General features: G+C 44.0%; 1 protein-coding gene across 3 annotated transcripts in view; it reads right to left on the bottom strand.

The window, feature by feature from the left end:
* The window catches only part of KIF16B (kinesin family member 16B), a 280303-nt gene that overhangs the window by 30436 nt on the left and 231460 nt on the right, over nt 1–18407 (bottom strand). For all 3 annotated transcript variants that reach the window (XM_082670031.1, XM_082670032.1, XM_082670033.1), the window contains one exon: nt 8695–8778. In XM_082670031.1, coding sequence (XP_082526157.1) covers nt 8695–8778 — 84 coding nt within the window. The remainder of the gene's footprint in view (nt 1–8694; nt 8779–18407) is intronic.

The raw sequence follows: 18407 nt of genomic DNA, 5'->3' as shown, positions 1-18407 counted from the left end.
TTCCTGTTGATGATTGTCCAGCAGCTAGTTGTGATTCTGGTGTTCTCGCAAGAGGGAGTGAGAGCACGTCCTTCTACTCCGCCATCTTGGTTCCTAATCCTATGGTTAAATCTTGAAGCTGGGTACTGTCAGTCCACCCACTTTGTTTTTCGCCTTCAGTATGGCACTGGCTATTCTGGGTCTTTTGCCTCTCCATATAGGCTTTAGAATCAGTTTGTCCATGTCCACAAATATCTTGCTGGGGGACTGCACTGAATCTATATACCAAGTTGCAAGACCTGATATCTTGACAGTATTGAACCTTCCTATCGATAAACATGAACTACGTCTACATTAGTTTAGTTTTTTGATTTCTTTCATTAGAGTTTTTATAGTTTTCTTCATATAGATCTTAAACATGTTTTATTAAATGTTTACCTAAGTATCTAATTGGGGAGTGCTAATGTACATTCTATTGTGTTTTAAATTTCAATCCCCCTTTTTCATTGCTGGTATATAGGAAAGTGATTGACTATGATATATTAACCTTGTATCCTGCAATCTTGCCATAATTTTTTCAGTTCCAGGAGACTTCCTGTCAATTATTTTAGATTTTCTACAGAGACAATCATGTCACCTGTGAATAAGAGTTTTATTTCCTCCTTCTCAATCAGAATAACCTTTTTTTTTTTTTTCGGTACACGGGCCTCTCACTGTTGTGGCCTCTCCCGTTGCGGAGCACAGGCTCCGGACGTGCAGGCTCAGAGGCCATGGCTCACGGTCCCAGCCGCTCCGCGGCATGTGGGATCTTCCCGGACTGGGGCACGAACCCGTGTCCCCTGCGCCGGCAGGCAGACTCTCAACCACTGCGCCACCAGGGAAGCCCAGAATAACCTTTTATTTCCTTTTCTTATCTTTATCTTATGCATTAATTAGAACTTTGTTTAATTTTAAAAGTATGCTGTAAGTCACCACACAGCGATTGGAATGTAGCAATTTTTAAAAGAATGATCATTTCTAGTGTTTGCTATGAATCCAGCGCCTATCCAAGTATTTTACATGTATTATCTCATTTAACCTTCACAACAATTCTCTGAAGTGGGTACTATTATTATCCCCATTTTAAGGATGAGAAAAACTGATCCACAGAGAGGTTAAGAAACCTGTTTAAGGTTACCCAGTCAGTAAGTAGCAGAGCAAGGATCCACAACTAGGTCTGCTGGACTGTATAATGTATGTTTTTAACCATTATCCTGTATCAATTTGGGATGTATTACAGGCTAGGGCCTATGTCTTGTACAGGTGTTTCTTAAACACCACTCTCATTTGATCCGCTCAGCAACTCTGAAAGTTAGCTCTTCTTATCCCTGTTTCCCATTGAGAATGATGAAGCTCAGAATGGGTAAGTAACCAGCCCAGTGGCCTACTGCAAAGTGGCATTTAAACCCATTTATGCATGTGCTCTGGCTTTGAAAATGTTTTTTGTCAGAACAAATATGTGATATTTGCTATTCCGTGCAGCTTTTGTTCAACAAACACTTACTGAGGGCCTGTTAAGGGCCAGAAACTGTTCTAGGCACTGAGGAGACAGAAGTGAATAGGCAGCTGGAAACGCTGTCCTCACAGAACTTATCTTCTAGTAAAATATAAAGCATTTAAAAACAAACTGACAAACAAAAAAATCCCCCCAACCACTGCAAAGTGCTTGACCAAGAAGCCACAGAGGCATCTGGTGGGGAGTGAAGGGGCAGGGCTCTCCGAGGAGAGGACGTCTGAGCTGACGGAGGTGCTCCAGCCTCGGAGATGCTTCTGCTGACTTAATCCCAAGTCAGTAACGACATGAAGACCCTGACTGCCTGCTTAGAGCTTTAGATTGGGAGCCCAGTGATGGGGAAGAGTTTTCCCACTTGCAGTGAGTTTTGAGTCCCTGAGTTGTTAGCCATCAGCCCACATAGGATGCCACGTGGGGAAGGGGAAAAACGGCAGAGTAAAACTGACAGTATGGCGGGCGCTTCCCTTGTCCCTCCAGCCTCCATCTGGGTTTGGAAGTTCATCCTCTCCTTGTAAACATGTGTTTCAATTTTGGTTTCTTCTCAATTAAACCAAAGACTCTACATGGAAACCAAAGTGGGATTTTCCCTCCAGATGGGGACTCACTCTTCTGATGTGACCATAAAGTGCCAACTTACACTGATATGGAAGGACTTCAGTTGTGTAAAATGGTTTCTTGATGGGCACTTTGCCTCTGGAGTTCATTCTTTCCCAGACTTCCTCCCCCTCACGGCACCGCTTACTCACAGTGTACACACTTCATCATGTAATTCTAACAACTCCATGGAGCAGATACGATTTCTGCCATTTAACAAGTAAGGAACTAAAGTTTAGGGAGGGAACTAAGGTCACAGGACACGGGAGTAGTCTCACAGAGCTGGGTTGCAAGTGCAGGTCTGACTCTAGAACCTTCTGCATTATTCCAATACCACATGGAGTTTCCCATCTCCTTCCCAAATCTTCACGCCAGATCACAGCAATTTTAGCCCCTCTGACTTCACGAAGCACCGCGATGAAACAGCCCCCAAAGTCCAGCTCAGTCTCCTCCCACACAGCGACAGCCACGCAACCCCCTTCAGAAATGCTCTGTGATCAACAAATCACAGAAAACAGTCACTGCTAATACGAATGACCATACAACCAGAAAAGGTAAAATACATGAAAACATAAATGAGGAGGGAAACAGTTCTTCCCGTGAGGTATTTCTCATCCTCTGTCTACGTCTGGTAATGGTTCCGCCATTATCCGTTCTGTAAGATCAGCAGAGAGTAGATGGAAAGAATGTTCAGTTAAGCACAGAATTGCCAGATACCTTTCAGGTAGCCGAACGAGTGAGAAAATGCAAGGATTTTCACCTCCTGAAATTTACTGTGAAACTGAAAGGATTCAACCTATACAATGTCTAAACCAAAATGATTCTATTGTTGGAAATCAAAGGTTTGAAAGTAACATAAAACTGAAGTCTCAACAGAAGCAGACACTGCTGTTAGTCAGAAAAGCTGGGCTGTGCAGGGAAGTGGCCCCTGGTGCTGGGCAGGGGGACGTAGCACTACGGCAGCCGCCATAACACCCACGTTGTAAGGCAGGTAAGGCATGGGAACCACCAAGACTTTTATTTTGAAAACAACTCCTCATTTAGTTCACGTTAGAAAAGACGACACCTGTGAGCTCTGGGCATCTCTCTATTGTAAGAAAAAGTGATGAGACGCAGCTGAGGGCCGGACTGGTGCTCACAGCTAAGCTCGGTATTCTCCTGTCAAGGGCAGACAGCTCCAAAGGACACCAAGACCAGGCAAGGCTACTCTGTGACCACGGGCAAGACAGAAAGAAAAACAAAACACAAAAAACACTCCACAATCATGTCTGAACACAAAAACATGAATACTGTACAAACCATGAAAATGATCAAATACCCCCCTCCTCTGGCTAACAGGATGACTGCTGTGTTTCTTATCATAGTTTTAACCTCACTCTGTTCTTCTTGCCTTCCAGATAAGAATTATTAAGACACCCAATCAGAGAAATAGCCCAACATCCAATCCAGAGCAAAGTCCGCTTGCTTGCCCTCTGCCCCGAATCACCTAACCCAGGGCCAAGTCCTATCATAAGGTCTTGGTAACACCTTGCTGAGATGCCCCCTGCTTCCCATGGTATCTGTTCTTTCTTAGGGCAGGGAATTAATAAATCTAACATACTGTTAAAAAAGTAGGTGTATGTCTGGGGGTCACTGGCCGAAACGCACTATTTGTCAGGCAGAGGCTTGGGGTACATCAGGCGTGCTGGGGATGCCACAGTGGGCAGCCTCACTGTCAGCGACTCGGGAGACATGCAGAGAGAGCCGACCGGCTGTGAACAACAGCTATGTAAACGCAGAGGAACTGTGCTCATTTCATAATGATCCTAGGCCTCTCATCTTTCTCACACTGGACAGTAGCTCAACTGTGATTCAATCATCAGAAAGCATTTCTACATTTCAGATGACAATTTTACAGGGTGAAAGAAAGGGTGGTGTTACACCATGAGATTCCTGGTATCTTCCAGGTATCACCATAAGAACAGTCACATCATCTTAGTGTCTTTGTCCTCAGAAATTGATTTTGCAAATAGATGTAACAAACTGGGGTGCTCACATTGCTACACTTCATGACTGCAGGTGGGGGGCATTCTTTTGTCCTCCCCTGGCTCTTAAAGCAGATCTGAAACGTGCTGGAAGGCGCCATCACTGTGGCCAACTGTCCTCGTCACCACCACCGCTTTCATTCACCACGGTACCACCTAACATTTCGGAGTGCTTCCCTCTGTACCAGAGGCCGTGTGATGTCCATGATCTCATTTAACCCTCAGGTCAACTCCTGGAAGATGGTGGTATTATTTGTCTTCATTTGTCAGTGATAAAGGACACTGACAGTGACATTAACTCCAAAGGAACAAAGCCAGGATTCGAGACCAGGATGAAGCGCCCCAGGCCCATGCTCTAAGCTTCCACACTATCTTTATCCATGTTAATAATGCTCTAGCCAGTGACTTGAAAATGGGGAAGAAGTGGTCTTGGGCTGCTGCCTGCTCTAGTACGTTCAAGAAAACGTCCGAGAAACTTCTCAGGTTCTTACACCTAAAGGTAGTCGTTTTATTCTTGAAAGCTTTACTGTTTTATGAGAGGATTTCACTTGTTTTCATTAATTACAGTTACTCCTTGAAATGACAGACTACTGAGATGATTAGCAGAAATGTTTCCAAGTAGATGATAACATTCTCTGAAATTAGTGACCCAAAATGCACCTCTCATCAATCAACAAAAACAAAACAAAAAACTCATCTATTTGGGGCTAATATCGGCAGATTTTCTGAGAATTCAGTGAGTAATACAGTGAATGTGAGGCACGTGTGAAATACCATGGGAGATGAAGAATTCAATTAGACGTTGATTCTGCTGCCTTCAAGTAACTGAACAGTATAATAGGGGAGATCTGAGACATAAACATACCTTTTGATACAAGCAAGAAAGTACCAAGAATCTTAAAAGAAGTGGAGGTGAAATCTCATGGACATTCCAGAACAAACTGTGCAGAAGACCCAGCTGTATTTCAAGCTCAGAGTGTGCTGAGGATTAAGAGAAGGAGGCTGCCCTGAAAGACACTCTAGTATAGACTGAGGCTTTGCCACTCACTGGCTACATGACCTTCTTTATCCTCCCCAAGACTTAACATTCTCACCTGTAAAATGGAGATAATAATAGAAGTCACCTCAAAAGCTGGCTGGAGGAGTAAATGGCATGATATATCTAGCCTTTCACTCATGCCTGGCACTCAGTAGACACCCAGTAAATGTGAGACAGCAGTAGTACTATGTGAAAGCCTACGGAATTGCCAATATTCCACCATTTTTGACCTACGACAATGACAGGTTCAACCTGATGGTAATGGTATCTGGCTTCAAGTACAGTAACAAGCACCCTTCTGCTCCACGTAACTCATCAGACAGAGACTGATGTGATCATTTCCTGTTACCTCCACAGCCTTTTCTGCTGGGCTGCCGTCCGCGTTACAAGAAGGGCTTGGAGGAGCTGAGCACCGTGTCACACGTGGGAGAGCCGCTATCAGAACCCTCTGGCTGCCCGAGAGCAGGGTCTGCCCACGATGTGCACATTTACACTCAACGCTTCCAGCGGGGCCGGGATGGCAGCAACAGGGGGTTCCGCCCACGTTAGAAACCTCCAGAGACTCTGGCTCTTGTGGAGCAAAAGTGCTTGGCGGCATTTGGGCATGAGATGCAAAGCAGTAACAGGCCAGATTCTGGAAAACCTGGCCCCGGGTTATAAGCTACAGTGGTCCTGGTAACTCTTTGTGGGTGGAGCCTATACACGTTTACCAATAAGAGTGAGTTCTGGAGGCCAAATGTACACTTCGCCACTGAGCATCACCACGTCCTGACTCACTGCTGCCTTTTCCTGGTGCCACACACCCCAACCCCACACGGCTACCACCACACACACCACTAATATTCCTCTCTCTGCGGTGATAAAACTAATCTCTAGAACATCTCGTGACAGGCAGAAATTTCTGCTGTTACCCATCATTTTTAGAATAATTATTTTAACATTTTTATAAATAGGATTTAACCTTATATAAGTTAGAAAGTAGGTACCTGTGTCTTTCACGTGAAAACATTTGACACTTTTTGTTGATAAACTCAAACACAAGGTCCAAATCTTGCAGCTATTTTAAGAGCAAGGAAGATCGAAACGCAACTGGATGCTTGCTTAGAACGCTGCTCTAGGCAGCTCGATTGGCGTGAGGAGGTTTGTAGAGCTGTGTTTCTGGATTTTAAAAATCAGCGGATAATTCCTTTGGCGCAAACACCATGTATATTGGTGTGTGCCGGTACTGATGTGTCCTACTGAAACCCACCTTTCTGTACGTGCCTACGTATTCAACTATACCTCCAGGCAGAGTTTCATGCAGCAATGTAAACATATGCTCTTTGAGGGCAAGAAGTGTCTCATTCACCTTGATATTCTATATAACACCTAGCACTGTCCCCAGCATGTATCAGGAATTAAATAAATGTATACTGAATTAAATAGGAAGCTCAGGGACAATAAATGTTAATTTTCACATGAAAATGCACCACTTCAGTGACTCTTGGTGTTAGCTTGAAAATAAAAATCATAATAGTTGCAGGAAATCAACACAAGAATGTCAGGTTAACTTTCCGGTAAAGTGAAGCTGAATTACACTCTCTCCTTGACAAGAACATAATATTCTAAGATTTAACAGTCAACGTGAGACGAAATACACTTAATTTAAAATGTAAGCCCCTCTATTTCCACAAGCTGTGGGGAATCCATTCCTTATGGGTTAATGCCACAGGTAAACCACAGTCACGGGCAATGGGAGGGATGCTTGTATCCGCAGAGATGTTGACATAAAACTCTGTTTGTCAACAGCTGATGGCTCGGTAGGGCTAAGTGATTAAGCAGGAGATCCTGAAAAAGCAAACATGGGTTCCACCTGAAAGTACCAAGAATGAAAAGGTGCCCTGAGCTTTGCTCTGACTCTGGAAGCTGGAGTGGAAAGACAAGAGTCCCCAAGAGCAGGGCTCACAAACGCACAGCACACAAACGCCCAATCTGTGGGGCATGGCTGGCACCATGTGCATTTAATTAGAGCCCTGAGTAAGTAGGGATGACAACAGCTACTTCCTGTTAGTTTACAAACTTGTTTTTATACACTGTCGTTCTGCACGTTTCCATTAAAGACAAGTCTGGATTACCGACGCAGGTAAGGGTTCCGGAAAGAAAACCATCACTAGTTCTACTGTGAGTTTTAAATTGTTTGTATGATACAATTAAACCTTTAAGAGAACTTGGTCAAGCAGGCTCACCACGATAACCTTTCCCTTGAATGTAAGCTCTTCAGTTGGGTATCAGGGTCATACCACCTCATAGGCTGATTTTTAGAGCCCTGCAACGACCCATCCAAACTTCAGTCGTAATAGTTCCAGCACCCTTCCAAAGGTGTAATTCTATAGTTTAACTCACAGGCCTGTAAGCATGGCCACACCCTGAAACTCTTCTTTCCTCAGATCACTTCTATACTGCAGATCTCAAGTCTCTAAAATGCCCCTCGTGGACCACAATCTCCTAGTCTTCAATTTCTCCACGGTCCCCACTCCCCACTTTTGCTCTCACTGCAACCTCCAGCCTCTGGAGGTTTCCCTAAGGCTTGGTTCACTGGTATTCACTGGACTCCATGGGCAGCCATTTCAAACTAGCTGTCTCCAGGAATGAGAAAAATACCGCCGTTTTACGGAGACTTTCACAATTCAGAAAGGGCTGTCTCAGGCCTCCTCTTATTTGATTTCACTTGCAATACGTCTTCTTTTTCTTCCTCTTAAAAGAGTAGCAGAGGGGACTTTGCGAGGCCCCAGGAAGCTTGCTGACTGGAGTGAGCTATTTGTAATTTTATCCTGCCTGCCTCAGTGGCTCACAGCGGCAAGAGGGTAGCCCATGCTCGAGGGTTACCTGCGACCATGCCTCAGCACACTCTGCCTCGGTAGCATCAGATGCCAACCAAATAAGCAGCTCTAGCCTGCAAAGCAATACAAGCTCTATGGAGCAGTCAACAGTGCATGCCAGCAGGGAGGCAGTCAGAAAAACAACAGTTGTGTTGAACCAAAGCTCTCCACGGAGCTGGCTCAGAAGACGAAGTTAAAATAAGTCCAACAGAACCTAACCATGACTAAAATGGGTATGTGTCTTTTTGCTTCCAGCCACCTTGAAAAAGTAACAACGATGCAATACTACAAATCTTCAGTTAATTAATTCAAGTTTTTGGCAGCAAGCTTCTTACCCCCAGCCTGCATTGTGTACCATCTGTCTACGTGAACATTCAGTTCTCACCCACAACCTGCTTCCTAACCCTTGGTATAAATGTATCTCCTCAAAACCCAGGAAAATGCTCTGTTGGGGGTGGGGGGAAGGACTTATATTTTCAATAAACTGATCTCATTACTTTACAATCTGCTGCTGCCACCTCCTGTGTTCATGAAGCAGCATCTCTCCATCCGTGAACAAGAGTTAAGTGTTTAAGAGGAAGAATTCTCACTGGTCAATCAGATGGCAAACTTTCTGCACACAGAGAAAGAAAAGCTTAATTCTGTTACCTCTAACTGACTTCGCCTCTCAGCAATCACACGTTCATCCTTGTTTCCAAACAGTTTCTTTGGAGGGAATTCAAGAGTCGCGAGCTGAAATACATATTTTATAAGAGAGGCATTAATATCACACCTGTGAACTTTGGGCTATTATTAATCCATTATTTGGAATCTCTATCATGGTGGGGGGGGGAGAGAAAGAGGTTGGAAGTTTAAAGATGGTAGGGCCTGCCTTGCTTAGCCACCAACCGTGTGACCTTGAACAGACCAGGCAAGGCTCCACAAGGGTCACCCGAGAGGCAGGATGATGGGGCCTCAAAGGAAGGCCAGACTTGAGTCTCAGTGTTTTGTCCCAGACGACGTAGTAGACTCTTTGCCAGGTGGTGTTTCACATGTTTTATTTTTTAAAACACAAGTTTGTTCTTCTTTTAGTCTCCTTCTAATACTAGAATTCAATTATATTTGTGTTGACATAAGAATTTGAAAACTCAACAAGCATACTACCTGAACATTTTGTAAAAGAGTTCTGTAAACTTTCCGTATTGCCTTTTCTCAAATACTACTGCAAATGCAGATGGCCCATGTGAAAAGAAGGCTTCTCTTTCAATCTTTTCTCCTTGTCTCCTAGAGAATAAAGGTTTAGAATTGGCTGTAGCCAGGTCTTGGAATTTCATAGGTATTTTCCTTATGCTTCTTTTCTTGGAAGTATAAAAATCATAACGAAAAGGTAAGTTTTCTTATAGACTCCAAGGCAAGAAAGAGCTCTATAATCTGCCAGAAACCTGACCAGCTCGCGTGGATTTGGTTGAATGAACGCTGAGCGGTAATAATCGCTGGTGTTGATGAAATTCACTATTTCCTTCCTTCCTCGCCCTGTCGGGTTCAGACACACTGAGAGGTCAACAAAGAGTTATCAAGAAAAAAAAAAAAAGAATATTTCTCCCACAATATAGGTCACAATGTGCCACAAAATTCCTACTTTATACATACGCAAAGCTTGGCTGATTTAAATTTATATTGCCACAGTGGGAATCAAAAATTAAGAACTAACATCTGTATGTATAGGACTTTGAAAACTTAGTACCAAAGGAGAATATACATACAGCAAAATGCATATATCCTAAGTGAACAACTGGTGAATTTTCAACATCTCAACACACTGTAACCACCACCCAGATCAAAAGGGAACACCCCCGGCTGCCCAGGAACCCCTGGCACTCCCCTCCTGCCTTGTAAAAGGCTGGCGCTAGCCTGACTTCTAACAGCATGGTTTAGTTTTTCACATTTTTCAGCTTCATCATATGGCACGAACCCTTTTGTGTCCACCGTCATCGCTCTACCTCATGTGTGCGAGGTCCACCCATGTTGCCATGTGTGGCAACAGTTTGCTCATTCCTGTGGCTACAGCATCCCACCATGTGAACATTCCACCACTGGTCTGTTCAGTCTCTGGCTATTGGGCTTTTGGCTAGTTTCCACTTTCTGGCCCTTAGGCATTGTGCTGTTATGAACTTTTTCCTATAGGTTTTCCATATGTTTCCTATGAACATATGTAGGGATTCCTGCTGGTCATAGTCTGAAGGGTGAAAATGCTAGGTCATATGGAATGCAAGTGTCCAGCTGTACCTGAAGTTATCAAATGGTTTCCCAAAGCAGTTTTACCACCAACGCTCCCACCGGCAGTGACTGAGACGCAGTGGCTTCAGATCCTCACCAGCGCCTGGTGCCGTGGTCTTTTTCATCTTGGCAATGCTGCTGGGTATGCCGTGATTTCTACTGTGGTTCAGATTTGCATTTTCCTAATGAGCCATGATGTCGAGCATCTTTTCACATGCTCCTTGACCATCTGGTTACTCATCTGGGGGAAGTGTCTATTCAACTCTTCGGGCCATTTTTTATTGGGATATGCCTTTTTCTTATTAAGAGTCATTCTTCCTTTTCCCTCTCTTCGAGGTGTCTTTGATGACTTTAGAGCCCTTTTACAAAGTTAGTGGAAGTCAGAGGTTTGCTCCTTTCAAACTCAAGTGCTCTTTCTACCCCAAACCTTGGAGCGGGTGGGGTGTGGGACCTCCTTCTCCTTCTCTCACCAATGTTCCAATCTGGTTGCCTACAGGCAACTTTAAAATCTGTTCAAGGTAAAGTGAAAGGCCATGGGCACCGAAGTAAGACAGACTAGTTTGAATCTTGACCACTAACTAGCTAACTACTTTGTTTCTCTGAGCCTGAGTATTCTCTGCTGAAAAAAAACCCACAGGCAATGGTAGTAAACGTTACCAGTTATCTGTGAAGATTTAGTGAAGCAATGACGAATGGGCCTTAGCTACACTTACTATTTACTAGAGATCTGGTAATTACTAAGAACGCAGCATGCCACATCCCTGGTTCCCTCTCCCCATCCCTGGAATGGTGATGTGGCTTCAGGGAGCAAAGGGGCTTCTGGAACCCTGACTTCACTGGCACGAACACACTTCCCATATGTTGCAGGTTAGAGAAGACAGGTACCCAGAACGTGTCTTTTGGGCTTCGTCCAGCCTCGACTTCATCTTGTACAAATGTGTTCCCCCACCAAACGCAGTGATGCTGAAGGCTTGGCAAGCATGCTTTCACAGTTGGTTGTTTTGTCATTTTCTTATGTGGCTGATGAGGTGACGTGGTTTCTGTTGGGGGAAACTTACAGTCATACTTGCATGCTCGCTCAGAACTGGTGCACTGAAAGGACCCTCTGGCAGCTGAACTAGGTGGGAAGCAAGCATTTAAATTTCCTCGTAGTCAATGGTAGTATGTACTCCACCCTGGGGTGGAGGCTAGTATCTTGTGCTATGACGATCCACCCTGTGAAATAACTGTGTATAAATTATCTATAATACAGATTTTAGGAAGAAAAGGGCAACCTTAAATGGCACTGAGGCACATAATCACAGGACTATAATATTCAACAATTTACCTTCAGAGATAAAGAAACACAGGGTCAGAGGTCAGTGACTTAGAATGGTTCCAAGTCATGGGGTGGCTGAGTCAAGACGAGGAACCAGGACTGACTCTAGGTTTTCATAACAAGGCTGTAAAGTGTGTCCGCAGAGTATGTAAGACCCTTCTGAAGTCCTTGAGAACCTAGGACCCAAATAAAAGACAGTAACCCCTCCCAGTGTGTATTAACCAGGAAAATGATGGACAGCTGCTGGCAGTAGTCAACAGGCCCACCAGAAGCTGTCAACAAACCTCACTGAGGATCTGCACCAACAAGGGAACAGGAAAGTGACAGGGGTCAGTGACCACGGTGGGGAAAACAGGAACGGGATGGTCTGGAGGCAGGGTCCTGGGAAGTCTGTCCTGGGATTATTAGCTCCTGTCAACTGACTCCTCACAAAATAAAACATAAGAAGGATGGAGGTGAAGTGTTGGAGGGAGGGAGAGAAGGAACGGGAACAGAAGTTCCCACGTGATTCATGATAAATGCACGCAACGGGGTCCATGTCCTTTTGATGGGGCTGGGACATGAACAAACTGAAGGAGAAAGGTAAGGGCGTGAGGCAAGGTATTGCCTCCATTAAAATAATTATATTTACATCAGAAACAGCTTTCCAACCTCTTCCCTCTGACAGAATGGAAACTACCTCCATTTCTCCTTTTTAGAGAATCTTGACAGTGCTGTTTAGGCTTCGCTATCTGTAAGCTCTTAGGTTGAATGAGATGAAATGGCCAGTTTTGAAGTTAAAAATGGTTGAATATCAGCAATTCCATAAGGTTAAACCCCTTATAAAACTTCTGACATTTTAATTTAAACATCTTTATTGGAGTATAATTGCTTTACAATGGTGTGTTAGTTTCTGCTCTATAACAAAGTGAATCAGCTATACATATACATATATCCCCATATCCCCTCCCTCTTGCGTCTCCCTCCCACCCTCCCTATCCCACCCCTCTAGGTGGTCACAAAGCACCGAGCTGATCTCCCTGTGCTATGCAGCTGCTTCCCACTAGCTATCCATTTTACACTTGGTAGTGTATATATATCCATGCCACTCTCTCACTTCGTCCCAGCTTACCCTTCCCCCTCCCGAGTCCTCAAGTCCATTCTCTACGTCTGCATCTTTATTCCTGTCTTGACCCTAGGTTCTTCAGAACCATTTTTTTTTTTAGATTCAATATATATGTCTTAGCATATGGTATTTATTTTTCTCTTTCTGACTTACTTCACTCTGTATGACAGACTCTAGGTCCATCCATCTCACTACAAATAACTCAATTTCATTTCTTTTCATGGCCGAGTAATATTCCACTGTATATATGTGCCACATCTTCTTTATCCATTCATCTGTCGATGGACACTTAGGTTGCTTCCATGTCCTGGCTATTCTAAACAGAGCCGCAATGAACATTTTGGTACATGACTCTTTTTGAATTACGGTTTTCTCAGGGTATATGCCCAGTAGTGGGATTGCTGGGTCATAGGGTAGTTCTATTTGTAGTTTTTTAAGGAACCTCCATACTGTTCTCCATAGTGGCTGTATCAATTTACATTCCCACCAACAGTGCAAGAGGGTTCCCTTTTCTCCACACCCTCTGCAGCATTTATTGTTTGTAGATTTTTTGATGATGGCCATTCTGATTGGTGTGAGGTGATACCTCACTGTAGTTTTTTTTTTTTTTTTTCCCGGTACGCGGGCCTCTCACTGTTGTGGCCTCTCCCGTTGCGGAGCACAGGCTGCGGACGCACAGGCTCAGCGGCCATGGCTCACGGGCCCAGCTGCTCCGCAGCATGTGGGATCTTACCGGACCGGGACACAAACCCGTGTCCCCTGCATCGGCAGGCGGACTCTTAACCACTGCGCCACCAGGGAAGCCCCTCACTGTAGTTTTGATTTAGATTTCTCTAATGATTAGTTGAGCATCCTTTCATGTGTTTGTTGGCAGTCTGTATATCTTCTTTGGAGAAATGTCTATTTAGGTCTTCTGCCCATTTTAAAAATATGGAATGCTTCACTAATTTGCGTGTCATCCTTGCACAGGGGCCATGCTAATCTTCTCTGTATTGTTCTAATTTTAGTATATGTGCTGCCAAAGTGAGCACAAAACTTCTGACATTTTTAAATGACTACTAGGCCGAAGATAAGTTCCCAGCTGCTTTTACCCGCCAAGGGTAAATATTCTCAGTTGAGGGATTGTTGATTGGCTACATCTAAACCAATATTCTTTCAAAAGAATGTTCAAGCACTCAAAAATAAAACAGAACTAGAAATATCTTATATTTTAAAAATGCAACACTAAAATAGCCAAGGAGTTGGGGAAACAGTAACAGTACAGGTGGCACGGAAGCCATTTAGGGGCCAATAGTTGTTGACACAGAAGGGATTAGGTTGCTACTCTCAACAACAGCCTGTCTTTTGAAAAGAAAAAAAAAAAGACCATCATAGTCTTTTTTTTTTTTTTTTTTCTTTTTTTGCAGTACGCAGGCCTCTTCACTGCTGTGGCCTCTCCCGCCGCGGAGCACAGGCTCCGGACGCGCAGGCTCAGCGGCCATGGCTCACGGGCCCAGCCGCTCCGTGGCACGCGGGATCCTCCCGGACCGGGGCACGAACCCGCGTCCCCTGCATCGGCAGGCGGACTCCCAACCACTGCGCCCCCAGGGAAGCCCCCATCATAGTCTTTACTTGGATTAAAGAGTGCAGGAACTGCTGCTTCATTCTTACTATAAAATCCTTATAATTCTTTATATCTTCACTATTATATAAATCCTTAGAAGGGTTTAGAAATCTGGGGTAGAAGAGAGGCCTGAACTTTTTCTCTCCCCAGGTACAAAGTGACCACCTCATTTATTTTGAAACAGAACAGCAAAAGCAATCCTCTGTAGGGTTCATTTCCGGATTGTGAATTATTTAAAGTGTCCATATGTTTTTAAAAACGTACAATTTACCAAGATAGAAAGAGCCACTGGTCAGGACAAATAATGTGCCTGGAGAGCCAAAAAAAGGAAAAGATCTCGTCTATTTTGCAGAAAGCGCTGCTGTCTGAAAAGTAATATTTCCAACAAATTAAGAATACAAGAGAGGCTCAGAGAGCGGGTGACTGTCCCTGACTTTTCCCCTCATGCCCTACATACACTGACATCTATTGTTTGTTTGTTTGGCTTCTTAACCTAACAGCAAATTGAAAATAAAATCAATGATATAATTTGTACATTTACATTTCTTCTCAAGTTCTTTTTAGTTAAATTTTTTTTCATTTTTATCGCTTCATTTTTGAATCTAGCAGATGGTCGAGATCTGATTTCCATGAGAAACGCTGTCAGGAACGGTAGAAGGCATCCGTGGGTGGAGGAGAGATTCCTCTTTGATTTCCTTTGTAACCTCTGACAAAGGAAATACAGTGTCCTACATTTCTAAAAATTAAAGTTCCTGAAGTTCCATATTCCTCACACCTACTCAATTCTAAAGGAACTCAGATAAATATTTCTGATTTATATAAAAATGATCAAGATACTTGGGACTCAGTAATGAGGAAAAAATCATTTTCTTTCTTTTTATAAGATTTCATTTTCTGTCAGAACCAGCTTGCTAGTTTCTACCCGAAAAGTATGTTGGGATTTTTTATCGGGATTGTACTAAATATACAGGTCATTTTGGCAAAAAGTGACATCATAGAGTCAAGTACACCATTCCATGAAAAAGTAAAAAGATTTCATTTTCATAAAGAGCAAAACCCATCATTTCCCCCTTATAACTTTCACGGATAAAGTCTCATGTTAAAAAAGTATGATTGCCCCCCTTATAACTTTCACGGATAAAGTCTCATGTTAAAAAAGTATGATTACAAACCGTAACACCTGATGGAGCAGCTCGGGTTAAAGACGGTGGAGTAAAGCCTTTATTTGCATCCCTTCACACCTTCAAAAGCACCAAGAACGACAAGAGATGAAAAGCAGAGTTCCCTGTCAATCCCTGAAACTAACACAACATTGTAAATCAACTATACTCCAATAAAAATTAAAAAAAGTAAAGACTCTGACTCCAAAGTAGGAAACCACTGCAGCCCACACGCAGGCCAGCAGCCGCTGGGAGCCCAGCCTCCCTGTCCTCCTCTCCAGGCCACAGGCCACAAGCTGTCCACCAGGGTCGGCATCCAAGCCCCCAGCTATTGCATGACGCTGATGTTAAAGACTAAAGCTGGGGACAAGGAGAAGGTGGGGGGAACCCACAGCAAAGAGGAGGGCAGTAGGGGCCTGTGCGGGGAGAACCCAGAGCTGCTCAAGGTGTTGGCAGAGAAAACAGGCCAGAGGCAGGCACCTGGCTTTACTGCCACAGACAGTGACCCACTGCCCCCGCGAACACCAGAAAATAAGATGTGCCTCGATGCAAAGGGAAAAACTGGTGGAAAAAAATTCAGAAAAATTCCAGGCAAAGGTTTAGGCGTGTGGTAGCTTGCTGCCTCCCCCTCCCCAGGGTCTGTCCCTTCCTTGTCCCCATGATTCACTGGTGTTTTCCCCTAAAATTAGTCCATTTCACTTAAAGATGAGAAATAATTAGAAGGAACTGAAACTGAACTATGAATAAAAAGGGTAGGTGAAGAGATACTGAATAAAAGAGAAGCAAAAGGCAGATAAAGAAGAGGTACAAGAAGGACTGACCAAAGACAAGAAGAACTCAGGGAAGAAATTATCCACAGTCTTAAGGAACCACAAACACCCATAAAAAAGAACCGAAAGCAGGAAGCAATACACAGGTTGAAAGAAGAGACTACAGTGGGGGGAAAAGGGCAGAAAACTGAGCCAGCTCATGGAGAAATGGCTAATTCCAGGACTGGGATGGGGACCACGTAAGATGAGCCCAAAGCATCTTGTAGTGCCAGAGATCAAGAAAGTGCTCAAAACCAAAAGCACATTGGGGATTCCCTGGTAGTGCAGTGGTTAAGAATCCGCCTGCCAACGCAGGGGACACAGGTTCGAGCACTGGTCCAGGAAGATCCCACATGCCACGGAGCAGCTAAGCCCGTGCACCACAACTACTGAAGCCTGTGCGCCTATGGCTTGTGCTCTGCAACAAGAGAAGCCACCGCAATGAGAAGCCCGCTCACTGCAACAAAGAGTAGCCCCCTGCTCACGGCAACTAGAGAAAGCCCGTGCACAGCAACGAAGACCCAACGCGGCCAAAAATAAATAAATAAAATAAATTTAAAAACTTTTAAAAATTAAAAAAAGAAGAGATGGAAGATGTATTTAAAACCAAAAGCACAATGATGGGAGTGTGTCACAGGGACACAGGTGCCAATGCAAAGAGTTGCTGCATACAGCCTAAGTTGGAAAAACGTGAAAAACAAAATTTTTAAAAATGTATTGCCTTAAACCCCAATATATGATGAAATAAACAAGTAAATAAATAAATGGGGAAGAAGAAACAAGCCACCCATTCAGAAGAATTCCAAGTAACTAATGTAGGTACCTCACCCTCCAGGAAGTGGGGGCATCTCTCTCCACCCCTAAAACGTGGGCTCCGCAGAATGTGTGCTGTGCAGTGCCTTCCTTCCCAAGAGAACAGTATAGAAAGGGGGGAACCAAGGAACCTCACAGGGGAGAAACCTCAGCCAGGAGATCAAGGTCAATCTCAACAGGGATAAGTCACACTGATGGTGTGTGTGTCCTTCATATGATGTGATGATAATGACACTTTACCTCCGTGGTTTTTCTCCCCCAAACACAAATGTCTAATCATGAGAAAAACAGGCATATCCCAATTGGGAACATTCTCTAAAATACCTGACCATCATTCCTCACAATATCAAGGTCATTAAATATAAGGAAAGTCTGAGAAACTTTCACAGCGAAAGGGAGCCTAAGGAAACATAGTGACTGAATGTAATGTGGTATCCTGGATGGGATACTGGAACAGAAAAAGGACATTAGGTAAAAATTAAGGAAATCTCAAAAGTACAGACTTTAGTTAATAATAATAATAATGTATCAGTGTTGGTTCACTAGTGGTGACAAATGCCCTATACTCATGTGAACTGTTAACAGGGAAAGTGGGTATGGGATATATGAAAACTCTGTATTACCTTCACATTATTTTTCTGTAAAACTAAAACTATTCAAATAGGATTTCTGGTTTCTGATCTGATACGTAAGGAGCTTAGAAGTTGTGACGTCTGTCCTCACAAGAAAAAAAAAACTGAGAAAACTGAAAATCAAGAGCTCTTCCCGGATCCATCAGAGAATTAAGGCCACAGGGCAAACTACTGTCCCCCATCCGGAGAGACAGACAGGCAGAAACAGAGAAGCACGGCTTAGCTGGTGCTGAAGCTCACAACTGCAGCCAGTTTTTGTAGGAACAATTTAAACTGCAATCGACGAACTGCTGGAGGCTCAGTGTAGCCTAGTATGAGCGTTAAAAAAACTCCAGAGGAGCTGCGTTTTCCATAACTTTTGTGACGTTTACCTCCAGAAGTTCCACCAGATTCTCACTGTGAAGAAGAATCCCTTTGGTTCTGCAGAAGGTGCTGGGGGCGGGGATGGTGGGGTGGTAACCTTCTGAAATACACCCAGAGTGCTCTGCCCTCAAGGGAAACTGTTTTCCCAGAATCTAACCACTTTGGGTTTTACCAAAGCCCAACTGTTCGGTGGGCGGGGGAGTGGAATGCCCCCTGCAGGTTTCACTAAGAGACTGAGACCTAATCACAGGCCTACAGACCCTCCAACACACACATCCCACCACCACGCCAACAGGGCTCCT

This window comes from Grampus griseus (assembly GCF_964374135.1).
Source record: "Grampus griseus genome assembly, chromosome: 14".
Classification (NCBI taxonomy): domain Eukaryota; kingdom Metazoa; phylum Chordata; class Mammalia; order Artiodactyla; family Delphinidae; genus Grampus; species Grampus griseus.
This window is presented reverse-complemented; position numbering and strand designations above follow the sequence as displayed.